The sequence below is a fragment of the Cebus imitator genome, unplaced genomic scaffold, assembly GCF_001604975.1.
Source record: "Cebus imitator isolate Cc_AM_T3 unplaced genomic scaffold, Cebus_imitator-1.0 Scaffold23, whole genome shotgun sequence".
In the NCBI taxonomy this organism is placed as follows: Eukaryota; Metazoa; Chordata; class Mammalia; order Primates; family Cebidae; genus Cebus; species Cebus imitator.
Genome location: NW_016107338.1, coordinates 1305915 through 1320149, shown reverse-complemented (window position 1 = coordinate 1320149; position 14235 = coordinate 1305915). Strand labels below are relative to the sequence as shown.

At 35.1% G+C, this 14235-nt stretch overlaps 1 protein-coding gene across 6 annotated transcripts in view; it reads right to left on the bottom strand.

Annotated features, from left to right (window-relative positions):
- EXOC6B (exocyst complex component 6B) overlaps positions 1 to 14235 on the bottom strand; it is a 663192-nt gene that overhangs the window by 319191 nt on the left and 329766 nt on the right. For 4 of the 6 annotated variants that reach the window (XM_017521918.1, XM_017521917.2, XM_017521919.2 and 1 more), the window contains 4 exons: positions 13567 to 13664; positions 11592 to 11697; positions 10549 to 10658; positions 7492 to 7603 (listed from right to left, as the gene is read on the bottom strand). In XM_017521918.1, coding sequence (XP_017377407.1) covers positions 7492 to 7603; positions 10549 to 10658; positions 11592 to 11697; positions 13567 to 13664 — 426 coding nt within the window. The remainder of the gene's footprint in view (positions 1 to 7491; positions 7604 to 10548; positions 10659 to 11591; positions 11698 to 13566; positions 13665 to 14235) is intronic. The other 2 variants (XM_037736122.1, XM_037736124.1) reach the window with 1 other exon arrangement.

Genomic DNA, 14235 nt, shown 5'->3' with positions numbered 1-14235 from the left:
TGTTGACCAGGATGGTCTCGATCTCTTGACCTCGTGATCCACCCGCCTCGGCCTCCCAAAGTGCTGGGATTACAACCATGATGACATTCTATTCTTGACAAACCCCAGAAAATATCTTCATCATCTTCCATAGTTCAAAACTAAGCCCTAAATTCCAAGAAGAGGTTTCCATTCCCAACTATAAATTATTTCTGGAGCATACACATCTGCTATTAAAACTGCTTTTTAGCATGTTTTCCAAAACAATCAATTCAGTACAATGAAGCTTCAACAGGACTAATCCAAAGCAAGAGAATGAGAAGTCACACTCCTCTTCACACCACCAATGCCTCTCAACTGTTAAATTTGCAAAACTAAGAACTAAATAGTATTGGTTCTCATTCACAAAAATGAGCTATCACTGAGACTTCCAGGGATTTGATCTCCATTTCACCTAGTCAGGGTACAAAAAACTGTGTCAACCACTCATTTTATACCATCTCCATGATTAAAATACCTAAAACACTACAATTTATGAAACTACTGCTTACGAATTCCAAGATATAGTGCAAAGTTTATATTTGACAAGAGTTAAGTACAAAACATTTTAACAATGTGAGCAATATCACTTCTGTTAACAAGACAGAGAAGAGATAAATGTATTGTGGAAAATGAGAGGATAGAATCATGTGGTCAGTAATCTAAATTATACTAAAAGCAAAGAATGAATACAAAGCATTGGTCATTTCTTCAGGTCTCTATTACCATATTAGGTATGTGTAGTGCACTACATCACAGCAGTGCTCTGTGATCATAAAATTACAAATACTGAATAGGATATCACTAGAAGGAACTCTGAACTTCTTTCTCCATATTATAAATAATTAAACATAAATACTACTGTAAATAATGAAGTAGCAGATAAAAATAAACCCAATTCTTTAGAACTAGTATTGATATGAACTAATAATATTACAGCTTCCAGCTTAACATGGTTTAAGAAAATATACTATCATGCCTGGGCGCAGTGGCTCACGCTGTAATCCTAGCACTTTGGGAGGCCGAGGTAGGGGATCACCTGAAGTCAGGAGTGTCAGACTAGCCTGGCCAAATGATGTTTCACTATCATCATTTCTACTAAAAGTACAAAAATTAGTTGGTTGTGGTGGCACACGCCTGTAATCCCATCTACTTGGGAGGTTGAATTAGGAGAATCTCTTGAACCCAGGAAGTGGAGGTTACATTGAGTCGAGATTCGGCCACTGTACTCTGGCCTGGGAGACAGAGTAAGATGAAAAAGAGAGAAGAGGGAGAGGAAAGGGGAGGGTTGGGGAGGGGAGTAGGAGATAAAGAAAGAGAGAATGAGAAAGAGAAAGAGAAAGAAAGAAAAAGAAAGAAAGAAGGAGAGAGAAAGAAAGAAAGAAGAAAAAGAAAGAAAGAAAGAAGAAAGAAAGAGAGAGAGAAAGAAAGAAAAAGAAAAGGAGGAGGAGGAGAAGGAAGGAAGGAAGGAAGGAAGGAAGGAAGGAAGGAAGGAAGGAAGGAAGGAAGGAAGGAAGGAAGGAAGGAAGGAAAAGAAATGGAGAAAAATATATAATCATGCTGGCTAGTTTCACTTTAATTCACGTCCACTATTCAAGAATGGGCACGTAATGCTACCACATAATCACATTATCAGGTACAAATCAATTCTTTATTTTCCACACCCCCAGAGGACTACGCCACACCTTCTTTCTCCTTCAACTCCCATGCTTGCTCTCTCATCTGCACATTTAGTGAAGACCCTACATTCGCTGGGAAAACGGAACATTTGGAGCCAGCCAAACACTTTCCCAAATACTACCATTTGCTTTACCACACTCTGATTCTTATCTGTTACCCAGAGGTGAACTTGACACTATCTAATGCCAATCCCTTTAATTGTGCATTCTATCTTAAACTCTCTTACTCAAGGACATTGCACCAGAGATTTCTTCCCCTCTCCTACATCATCCTTTACCTATCTATCTATCTATCTGTCTGTCTATCTATCTATCTATCTCAATACTGTATCATTCCCACAATAAATAACAGGCTGCTATTTGTCCTATTAAAACATAAGACCAAAAAAAAAAACCTGTCTTAATCCACTTCTTCTGCTAGCTATCACCTGATTTCTTTGTTTCCCTTGGTAACAAAATTCCTTGAAAAAGCTGTCTTATATTTGCTATCTCCAATTCTTCTCTTCCCATTCTTTAATTTTTTTATTGAAATAAACTCTTTATTTTAGGATCGTTTTATATTTATATTTACAAAAAAGTTGCAGAGTTCCCATATACTCCTCACCCAGCTTCCCTTATCGTTAACATCTCACATTACTACAGTACATTTGCCACAACTAAGAAACCAACACAAGTGCATTACTAATTGAATGCTGTACTTTATTCAGATGTCACTAGCTTTTCCTTAGTGTTCTTTATCTGTTTCCGGATTCCATCTGAGATACCACATTACATTTAGTTGTCATGTCTTCTTAGTCTCTGGTCTGTGACAGTTTATCAGATTTTCCTTCTTTTTGATTACACTGACAGTTGTAAGGAGTACTGGTCAAGTATGTTATAGCATGTCTTTCAATTTGGGTTTAATATTTTCCCATGGTTAGACGGAGCTCATGGGTTTAGGGAGGGATAATACAGAGGCAAAGTGCCCTCTCCTCAAATCATATGAAAGGTATATAATATCAACATAATGTATCACTGATGATGTTAACCTGGAACACTTGAGCGAGGCAGTGTCTGCCAAGTTTCTTCCCTGTAAAGTTACTTTTTCCTCTTTCTACCCTCCACTTTTTTTTTTTTTTTTTTTTAAGATGGAGCTTTGCTCTGTCACCAGGCTGGAGTGGAGTGGCATGATCTCAGCTCACAGCCACCTCAGACTCCCTGGTTCAAATGATTCTCCTGCCTCAGCCTCCTGAGTAGTTGGGATTACAGGTGCACGCCACCACACCCAGCTAATTTTTGTATTTTAGTAGAGACGGGATTTCACCATGTTGGCCAGGCTGGTCTCCATCTCCCGACCTCATGATCTGCCCACCTTAGTCTAGGAAAGTGCTGGGATTACAGGTGTGAGCCACCACACCAGGCCTACCCCCTGCTTTTTGGAAGCAAGTCACTAAGCACAGTGCACACTCACCTCGTAGTGGCAACAATATCTATATTAGTTATTTGAAATTCCTCTCTGCAGGAGCCATTCTCTTTAAAACCTACTCAATCAGGAGTTTCCAACCACCATTTTATTAAAAGTGCTCTTATCAAGGTCACTAACGTATTCCAAATTGCTAAATACAATGGTAATTCTTCACCTTCCTCTTATCAGTCAGCAGTATTTGTCGTAATTGATCACTCTCTCATTCTTTATATACTTTATACACTCCTGTTTTTGTTTTGTTTTGTTTTTTCCTACTTCTCTGATGGCTCCTTCCCAATCTCCTTTGTTGGTTCCTCCTGGTTTCTTAATATCAAAGTACCCAAAAGTTCAATTCTTCATCCTCTTTTCTCTCCCATCTTTATTCATTTCCTCAGTGATAGTATCCAGTTGCATGATTATAAATATTTATATTTTCCCAAATTGTTATCTCCTGGCCAAACCTCACTCCCAAGCTCCAAATTCATATGTACAACTGCTTACTCAACAACTCAACTTATATATCTAATAAACACTACAAATTTAATATGTCCAAAATCAAATTCCCAATGTTCTCTCACTGCAGATTTAGCTCTGCCTAAAGTTTTTGCTATCTTAGTTCATGGAATATACAGCCTTCTAGATGCTCAAGTCTAAAAATCCTGGAGTTACCTTCAACTCTTCACTTTTTCTTTATATCCAATCATCAGGAAAGCATGCTAGCTCTACACTTAAAATTTTATCACTGTCCATAGCTACCACCCAGTCTTACTAGATTTTTGTCATAATCCCCTAACTGGTCTCCTTGTTTCCACCCTACAGTTTATTCTCACTACCAGGGGTCAAGGTGATCCTTTCAAAATATAAGTCAGATCATGTCATTAAACAAAATCCTACAATAGCTCCTCATTTCACACAAAATAAAAGCAAAAGGCTTTACAATGGCCTACCATGAATGCTTGATACCTCTCTAATCTAACCCATCGCTTATCTTTCCCATGTTCACTCCACTCCAGCTACCCAAGCCTCCTATTCTGCCCTGTACTTGCCAAGAACTTTCCTACTTTCAGGCCTTTGCTCTGGCTCTAATCTCTGCCTAAAATGCTTTTCTTCCTGCAATAATAACTCACCCTCAAGATGCTACTATAAAAATAAGACCAACCAAGAACATCTACCAGAATCCTGATTTCCTTAACCCAGGTGCTTCTTCTTTCTTAGAATTCACTACCTTAAATCATACTACAAAATTTACTTATTTTGTTTATTATTTATTATCTGTTTTCTCCCACAGAATGTAAGCAAAGATCTTTATCATTGTTGTTGTTCACTGATTTATCCTAAGGGCATGGAATCAGTGCCTAATAGAGAGCACATATTTTAAAAATCGTAAAGGTAATAAACAAATTATCTTATAGAACATCTTGTTCTAACTTTTTACTTCTCTTAAAAAACTCCATTTCTGTATTAGTATTCATCAGTGCTTGACTGCTTAGACCCCTTAATAATAACAGGTAATATGCACAGAGTATTTGTTATATACCAGACACACTAAGTACTTTACATGCTCATTTAATCTTCACAACATTGCTGTGAAATACATGCGATCATTGTCCCCATTTTACATAGAAAGGCAAGCAATTTGCCCAAGGGCACAGCTATTAAGAGGGCCAGAATTGGAACCCAGGCAGCATGCATTAGAACATACAACCTTAACCAATACTCAATTGCATTTTTCACAGATCTTATGAGGCACCTCTAGGAAATAGCCATTCTCACTAAATAAATAATGAACAGTCACATAAAGTTTGAAAGAGAAAGGCATGTGTGTTCTAGTGGTGCTAAAACTGAAAGGTAATGTTGAATTGGCTTAACATGGGGAAACAAAGAAGCCATGAGGAAAAAGTAGAGAGCATATGTTTAGAAAAAGAAAAGATGCCACTGTGTAACCCCAAAACAGAGTAAACAATGTGTAAACCCACAAGAAGGGCAGACAGACAGACATTAGTTTATAGGAACTCTCAAGTCCTAAGAGAATTATCTGACATCCTGAAATAGCATTCTGTAAGTTTTGTGGGCTTATCATAATTCTATTATTTAAGTGGATTTCTGCTATCTAACATAAAACCATTTCTAACTAGAACAATATCCATGTTACTATGAACGGCTTATAAAAATCTCAATTTTTGTTAGGATTAAATAATTAAATCAATATGGAAGGCAGTACAACACAGTAGAAGTGAACAGGTTTGGGAGAAAAAAAATTAGATTTATGTCTCATTTCTACCATGTTTGCTAGCTGTATGACCTCAGGCAATCTCCTTGGACTTTAATTAGACTGTCTATAAAATGGGAGTAATAACACATGCCCAGCCTGCTTCAAATGTTACTGTACTAACCGAAATAATATTTGTGAGTGGGCTTTGAAGAATACAAACTGCTCCACAAATATTACCTATTATGATGATGATTCCAGATGTGAACTCACTTTAGTTACTCATAAAGAAGGATGTCTTCTCTTTCCAAAGGTAGGTAGTATAATTATTCAAACTGTGTCTACTTGGTAATAAAAAATAAATCACTTTATGTGTATGCGTGTATACATGTACACACCACCATAATAACCAAAATAAATAAAAGTGTATGAATGCTTCTGTATTCATATGCAAAGATATTGAAAGTATAGTTCCTTAAAAATACCCAACGACTAAGGAAGGAATAACATTTAGTATTCAATGAAATGGTGCCAAGAATTACATGGTTCTTCCTTGATAATCTCCTACTGATTCTTCCTCTTATTACCTGACCTGTACAGTGTTTCCTGAAATCCAAACTGAGAAGTTAAGATTTTCTCTTAAAACGTCACAGTAAACCAATGGCACAGCCAGAACTGAACCCAAGAATCTTCTGAGGTCAAAGCTATTTCTATCAGACCAGGTCCTTGCTATGCTACTTGTTATAACATTGTTTTTAACAGATTGCTGAATTGAATGACATAAAAACAGTTACATGAAGAGTTATAATGAAGAGATAGTTCACAAAATAAGTAATAAACTTCCTGTCCAGAAAAAGAAAACACTATAATCAAACACAAGCAGGACTTCCTAATTTTCACTCCAACTTTCCTTTTCTGCAACTTTCATGATTATAAAGGAAGTTAGCTATTTTTCAGATACATAAAGGCAAATACCTAATATTTCTGTATCAGGCAATAGAAAAGAAGCTCTGTAAAATGAGGGGATTATCCCAAATAAAGTCCAAGGTAATTATCAATTGAAGGAAAAGTTTGCTATAAGTAGAAATTAATCACTTCCAATGTCCCATCTTATAATATTTTTTTTAAATCTTAATTCGGAGAAAGAGAAAATAACTCCAAAATCAGAAGTAAATGCTCACCTGGCTTCCAGCTGTCTTTACCTATAGGTCAGTATCATTAACCTTTTGCTGAATTTCACCATCATCGTTGACATGAACATTTTAAATGTCAATTTTTCCTAGAGTAACTGACTTCCAAACTGCACCACCTCTATAGGTAAAACAGATGGCCAACAGCCCTTCCCTTTTCTTGTGAAAAAATTCTTCTAAACTCCTCTCACTTTAGGCACTACAACATCCAGTGAATAAGAGATTGAGGCTACCATTCAATCTTGATTTTCCAAGAGAGAGAACTTCACATCTTTCTAAATTTTAGCACTACACACCAATAGACCAAATTTCATTTGCCAAGGTACTGCATTCAATATATGTAAAATATCCCTCCTCTCTTCATGAGATTCCATAAACCTCTATAGAAATGTGACTGTTGCCTTTCTTGCAGATTTCCTTGATCCCAAATATCTAGTTGTTTTGCAAACAGATTACAAGCTGATAAAGAGTAATTTACCTTTCACGCACGAGATATCTCAAAAATAAAGGCTGAGTCTGACACTAACCAAGAACTATGATTGTAATATCCTTGACATCAATAACTGATGCAAGCAAAATGTGATTTCACATTCTGTGTTTGTACATGAACTGCTATTCATTTGATTGGAACCTGATGCTCACTATATTCTAAAAACATACATATTTTCATATAATCAATGGCAAGTAAGAGAAATTTATCCTAACAACTTCAGGAAAAAAAAAAAAAAGTTTAGTAAAAACAATGAAATTAATAAAATGAATTTTTTGGAAAAAATAAATTTCTCAAAGGTGACCAAAGAAAAGAACAAGGGATTTCATATTCTACTTTCACCATTAGAGGCCTATCAGGATGAGCATGTAGAAAGTTATAACGAATTCAGACATAAGGCCCAGAACTTAGGACATCTGTCCACATATTGGCTTGGTTGCCTTCATTAGGAGCAGGTTTACCTCAGTAAGTCCAATATTCTTCCTTTTAATGACATTCTGCAGAGAGTTGCTCAGAGTCCTGGTTAGCAAAAGGTTTGTTGATTTACGAATCATGTCATCAACTTCAGTTGAGCTGAAAAAGAAGCACCAAGAGTCATTCATAGCAGGTAGCAGAATTCTTTAGGCAAACAGGGTGCCAGTGGTACTTGTGGTAATAATAATAAAATGATAATAGTAGCAGCAAGTAATATTTATTTTAAGTGAGAAAAAGTGCTATAAAAAGCTCTCCTAGCTCTTGTTGGCTGAAAAAAATATAGTTTGCCTTCATTTTTGAAATCTGGTTTTCTGTCTATAGAATTGTGGTTATTTTTTTTTTTCTTTGAGTACTTTAAGAATGTCACTCCATTTTCTCTGACTTGCATAGTTTCAGAAAAGAAGTCTGTTATAATTCTTACCATTATACTAGCATAGAATTTTTATTTTTGGGAATGCCTTCTGAACATTCTCTTTACCTTTAATTTTCACCAGTTTGAATATGATGTCTTTAAATATTTTTGTTTGTTTCTTGTTGTTGCTAATATTTATCTGAATTGGGGTTCTCAAAATCTTGAATTTCTTGTTTGCTGCCTTTCATTATTTTTTGGAATATTCTCAGCCACCATCTTTTAAAGTCTTTCTTTTGCCAGTTCTCTCAGTCTTCTCCTACTTATGTCATTTGAAATTGCCCTACAGATCTTGGGCACTTTGTTCTATTTGTTTCACCTTTTCTTCTGGGTTCTATATTGTCAGGCTAGCTCACAGTACACTGTTAACAATACATTAAGATTTCAATTGTTTTTGTCGTTTTTACATGCATGGCAGTTACGCCTTTCCAATTCTGCAACAAGTGTGGGACTCTCTCCTTAGAGAGACCAGTCTCATCTTGGTTTTCAGGCTACTTAGTTTCTTGGTAACTACACCTCTCTGATGAGTTCCAGAAAAGTTTTAATTTTATAGCTTGTCTGTCCTGTCCCCCTGCTACATTGTTAGATACAGAAACAGAAGTATTTCATAGTAATTTGTTTTAAAAAATGCTTTGTGTGTGCATGAATTCACTTGGAAGCAAGATTAAAAGAAAAAACCATATAAGAAATGTTATGACTATGTGGTAGAGTTTGGGGTCATTTACATTATTCCTCTTTGAGCTGTTCTTTATCTCCTGAATTCTTCACAAACATCTAATTTTATTAACATAATGTGAAAGAGGAGCTCTCATATATGTATGCGTATATATTCTATTTTTTTAAGTTGAGTATCAATGCTAGAACATTATTTTACCATAGAAATGCCATTTATTTGCTACTTTTAAAAATCTTTCAAAAAAGAAAGTTTTGTATATTCAGAATTCATGTAATTACAAATTTTGTCAATATTTATCGTGCTTTTCAGCTTCTTCTGTCTAGCATAAAAGAGAAAATTAAGAGAATTATTCTTAAAGCTGCATTAAAATCTGAATGCAGCAATTTCTCGTTTTGAGAGCCTGCATTTAAAAGAAATAATTGTTTTTATACAAATTGTCTCATGTTCCATATTAACCTCCACTACAAAACAGATATGACTGACAAAGCAATCTCTGTCACTCCAGGTTATAAGTGACAGAGATTACCACTTATATAAGGTAAGCATATTCTAGGATATAAGATAAATGCCAACTGAAGGATAAAAGGCATCCAGCTTTTTCTAAAATCCGCCTGGGTTGAATGTTTTATTTTAATTTTAAATGTGAAAAATATCAAAGGAAGTTTTCAGGGAAAAACATAACATATTCAGGCAAGAAAAAGGCATCTGACATTATCCTGTTACTAATATTATTCCTTTGCCATATTACCTTTTCACCAAAAGAAGACAGAAAAAGTAATTTTGCAATGAACTTATAATGATTCATCTGCAATAATATACCTAACATACCCTACAGACAATTATCTGATATAAGGTCACTTATATTAATTAAGTGGGGACCAGGAGGGTGGGGGATGGAAATCCAGGGTAAAAAAGTTTTGGTTTGTAACTTCAAAAGACAAATCTCATTTTCAAGAGAATATTTCTGTGAAAACAATTACATTTTCAGAAAAAAGGACAAATTAATTGTACAAACCCCATGTTTCATTTATTTTCTTAGTAAGAATAGTTAACAAAGTGGCTCAAACTATTTCCCAACTATTTTTCTTTTCAGAATAGCCTGGCATACCATGCTTTCCATTCATTTCATGCATACACTCATTAAAAAAAAATTCTGAGCTGGGTACAGTGGATATTGTGCTGAACAAAGATAAAATGTTTCCATCCTGCAAAAGGAATTTTCTAACAATCTCATTTGTGTTTGGCTTGGCTTCTATGTTTCGCCAGCACTTATCGTTAATTGCTCAGCTTCTTAATCAGACTAGGTACTCGTTGAAGACGGGGACCACATTTTCAGCATCTTAATTATTTCTATACCAAGCAGCAACTGACACATAATATATTAGCCAAAATGTATGGTGAATACACCAATACCTGAGAAAAGAAACAAAGGAACCTACACTTTGGCATGTATAGAAACATACATATACAAGAGCAATAATGTTTCCAAAGGATTTTATCTGATACTCCCCTTCTGGCCTTAACATTTCATTAAGTAGAATGTTAAAATTAGTATTTTTTGTATATATTTTTTTTCTTTAAAGATGGGGGTTCTGCTATTTTGAACTACTAGACTAAAGCAATCCTCCTGCCTCAGCCTCCCAAAGTGATGGGATTACAAGAATGAGCCACTGCATCCAGCCTATAATTTTCTAGTGAATTCTCATTAATAGAACATGTTGAAATGCAACTCTATAAAGAAAGTCAAGAATAAGATAGGTAATATAAACTTTTTAAATTATTCAAGTTACCAATCTTCTCTTTCATCACAACTATATAAATATAGCAGTGCTATGCAGTGGAGAGCTAATTATTAAGATTTCCAAAATCAGAGCTGATGGGAATATCAAACGTTTTTCCGAATATCTAAATATATGGAGTCACAGTCTTAGCTTTGGTTGCATTTCTACTATATTATACCTTAGATGAAGATCTTCCGAAAACTTCAGACAAGCGTAGATAAATTCTTTAATTTGGTTGTAAACTTTTGGCACAAATTCAGAGAAAGGAAACTTTTTTGGAAACGGCTGCTGTAAATGCAAGAAGTAATGAAATCAAATCACAAACCAACAAACATCGAAGATATTTATAAATTATTTAGGTTGCAAAAAGAACATTATTCCACATTGTAAACTGTTTCCTTAACAACATCAAGTATAAGAAAATATCTCCCAAAGCTTTCTGATATTAAAAAGACATAAATTTAATAAAACAATAATTCAAATTTCCTTCATCATGGAAACAGATAAACAAATTGTGTTACATACTCAGCAATAAAAGGGAATCAACCATGATATATGCAACAACTTGGAGGAATCTCAAAAGCATTATGTTATATCAAAGAAGTCAGTCTCAAGAACTTATACACTATGCAATTCCATTTATATGGCATTCCAAAAAAGGCAAAAGTAGATATACAGAGTCCAGGTTGCTGGTGTCCCGGGGCTGGATTAAGGGAGGAGTATTATAAAGGGGCATCATTAAAGAACTTTTTTTTTGTATAATAGAGCTGTTTGGTATCAATATTGTCATAATGGATACACAACTAAATGAATTGTCAAAATCAACATAATTACATACAACGAAGGGTAAATTTTATGTTGTGGGAAAAAATTACTCTAAATTATAATAAAAACAAGTATTTCAAAATGTAAACCGAATTAGAACATCTGCAGCAATCCTCCAAACACTTCAGAGGTGATAGCCATCTGCTGATTCCCAAATCAGGAAATTCTGGTCTTCCCCAAAAAGAGTCCTTCATTGTCAGAAAGGTGATTAAAGAAACAAAAGAAAGAAAGAAAAAGAAAAGTAAAAGAAAGAAAAAGGAAAAGGAATCCTTTGAAAGTGTTTTAGAGATCTAACTCATTGAATTGAAGGTAATGCTTTCAATGAAACTGATCCAATGAAAGCTGTTAAGAGGATGCCAAAACAACGAGAGAAGTTTATTTTAAAGTATTCCTTACCTTTTCCAGTTCTATATCTTGAAATGGAAATTGTCCTACTACCTTTTTGTACACCTCTTCACTTGTTACTGGTATAGGACTGTAGTTGTCAGAATCAAGTATGTTTCTACAAATGGAAGGATAGACAAAGAGAAGGGAAGGATAAACAGACGGAAGGGGAGAGGAGAGGAAGAGAGAGGGAAGTGGGTTAATCACAAATACTTTTCTGATGAACTCTAATCTTAATATATATACTACAACCCAAAATGAAGACTTCCCAGTCCCTATTATATTCCTTCCACAATATAGGCATTTGACTTTAGATTTAAAGAAGACAAAAAGAAAACTATATTCTGAAACAAATGAACCACAATTGTAAATATGATCTCTTAGGATTTGAGATTTACAAATAGGTCAGAACATTTTAATGTAAGTGAGAAGTAAACAACAAAAGAATGTATGCTCTAGAAAAGGCAAAGAAAATTTTCTGCTTGGTTTAATATGACATATGAACATATTATTTGTATTATTATTATTAGAGACAGGGTCTTGCTCTGTCACCCAGGCTGGATTGCAGTGGCATGATCATAGCTCACTGTAACCTCAAACTCTGGGGCTCAAGCAATCCTCCCACCACAGCCTCCCAAGTAGCTGAAACTACAGTTGCTTGCCACCATACCAGGCTAATTGTTTAACTTTTTGTAGAGATGGAATCTTGCTATGTTACCCAGGATGGTCTCAAACTCCTCACCTCAAGAGATCTTCCCGCCTTGGCTCCCAAAGTGCTGGGATTACAGACATGAGCCACTGCCCCTGGCCCATTGAAAAGTTTTTAAAATCATGTTTTATTCTAACTTTTGAAATTTACAAATAGAGTAACTTCAATAATAAATTCTAACTATTTTCATTTACTTCACCTATTGCTCTATATCAATGATGACATTTTTTTAAATCTATAGGTTCTCTCTCCTTAAATAAACTGGGCATTCTCTAGTAGTAGGGACCATACTACCAAAATCAAAACAGAAAAGTCACTGAAGGCATCAGATGAGAGCCTCTAAGACTATGGATATATCATGTTATTAATTTTCAAGCATCTTGTAGAGATAATACTCCCTTAAATACAATTATACCATCATCTAAATCTAGGTTTTAGAAATGTAAATATTTATATTAACATACAGATAAATTGGACTACGTGATGATCAGAGATATGTTCACAAACCATGAAGAGTAAGAGTAAAGGAAAAATATAAGATCTTAAAGCTGTAAGAGTTTGAAAACAGGACAAACTGATCAGGAAAAGGGGTCTTGAAATAGGCAGGATAATCGCTTAAAGTAAAGCAGGAAAGGTTAAAAAAGAGAAGAAACTAAAATGAGTTGACATGGGTTATGTGCCAAGAGCACAGTCCGAGGAGACATCTATGAGATATGTGACAAAATAACTTGCTTATTATTATTGCACGTTGCAATAACTACTTAAATAACAGGCTTCAAACACTGGGCTGTAACAGGCCCCTTCGCTGTGTGTAGAGAGGGAAGATGATGAGGAACAACATGAGTGAGTCATCAAAACCAATTTTCCAAAAGCCTAAATTATTCCTAAGTGCTCAAATGCTACTCACTATAACTGCGTTGTAGACTAGGCATGGACCTAAAAGTGAAAACCAAATAACAGAATAAGGTGACACCAAGATGATCTGAATGATAAACCAAGGAATCTGACACTTATCCAAGGAAACAAAAAAGCAAAATAGGGTTTGGCGACTTCCCACTGCAGTACACACTAATACACTGAGCCTGGATATCTTGGAAACGTCATTCCGAATATTCTCACAGTTTATTTGAATTCTGGATAATAACCTAGAGTAGCTACAAAATATAAGCAACCTATACTTGCTGCCTATTACATTTGAAAACCTTTGTGCATAAATACATGTGTGTATGCTAATGCACATGAACATATACACACATATGACTATAAATCATTTCTCACCTGAAAATACCTGCCCACTTCTTTAGCAGAGTCTCACTATATTGGTCTCTGATTTCTAACAGCATGTCAAAAAGCTGATTTACAGGGAAACCATACACCTGAAACAAAATAAGAAAATAACTTCATTTGCTAAGGAGATTTTTTTTTTAAGAAAATAACAGGGATAAAGTACTAAAAAAAATTACATTCTTTGGACAGCAAATTAAATAAAACCATAATGTTAGAATCATTCGTTCACACTAATTCAATATCTAGCATTTATCTTTCAAAATTTAAATAATACCTACCAAAATGCTTAAGCCAGTGAGAAAAAGAGGAGAATTAAAATCAATATATAAAGGGTATACTGTCAACTAAGTCCTCCCTACAACCCTTCCTGTAAGTCCTACTACCTATAGTAAGAGTTCACAGAAGGGAAAGTAAAAATGCTTTGAATCTCATCCACTTCTAATGCGAGTCTATAAGATACAACATGTGGTTCAAATCAACAATTATTCTTTAAGATGGTAGTTAAAGAAACTGCAGACCGGGTGCGGTGGCTCACACCTGTAATCCCAGCACTTTGGGAGGCCAAGGCAGGTGGATCACCTGAGGTCAGGAGTTGGAGACCAGCCTAGCCAAAATGGTGAAACCCCATCTCAGGAGGCTGAGTCAGGAGAATCGCTTGAA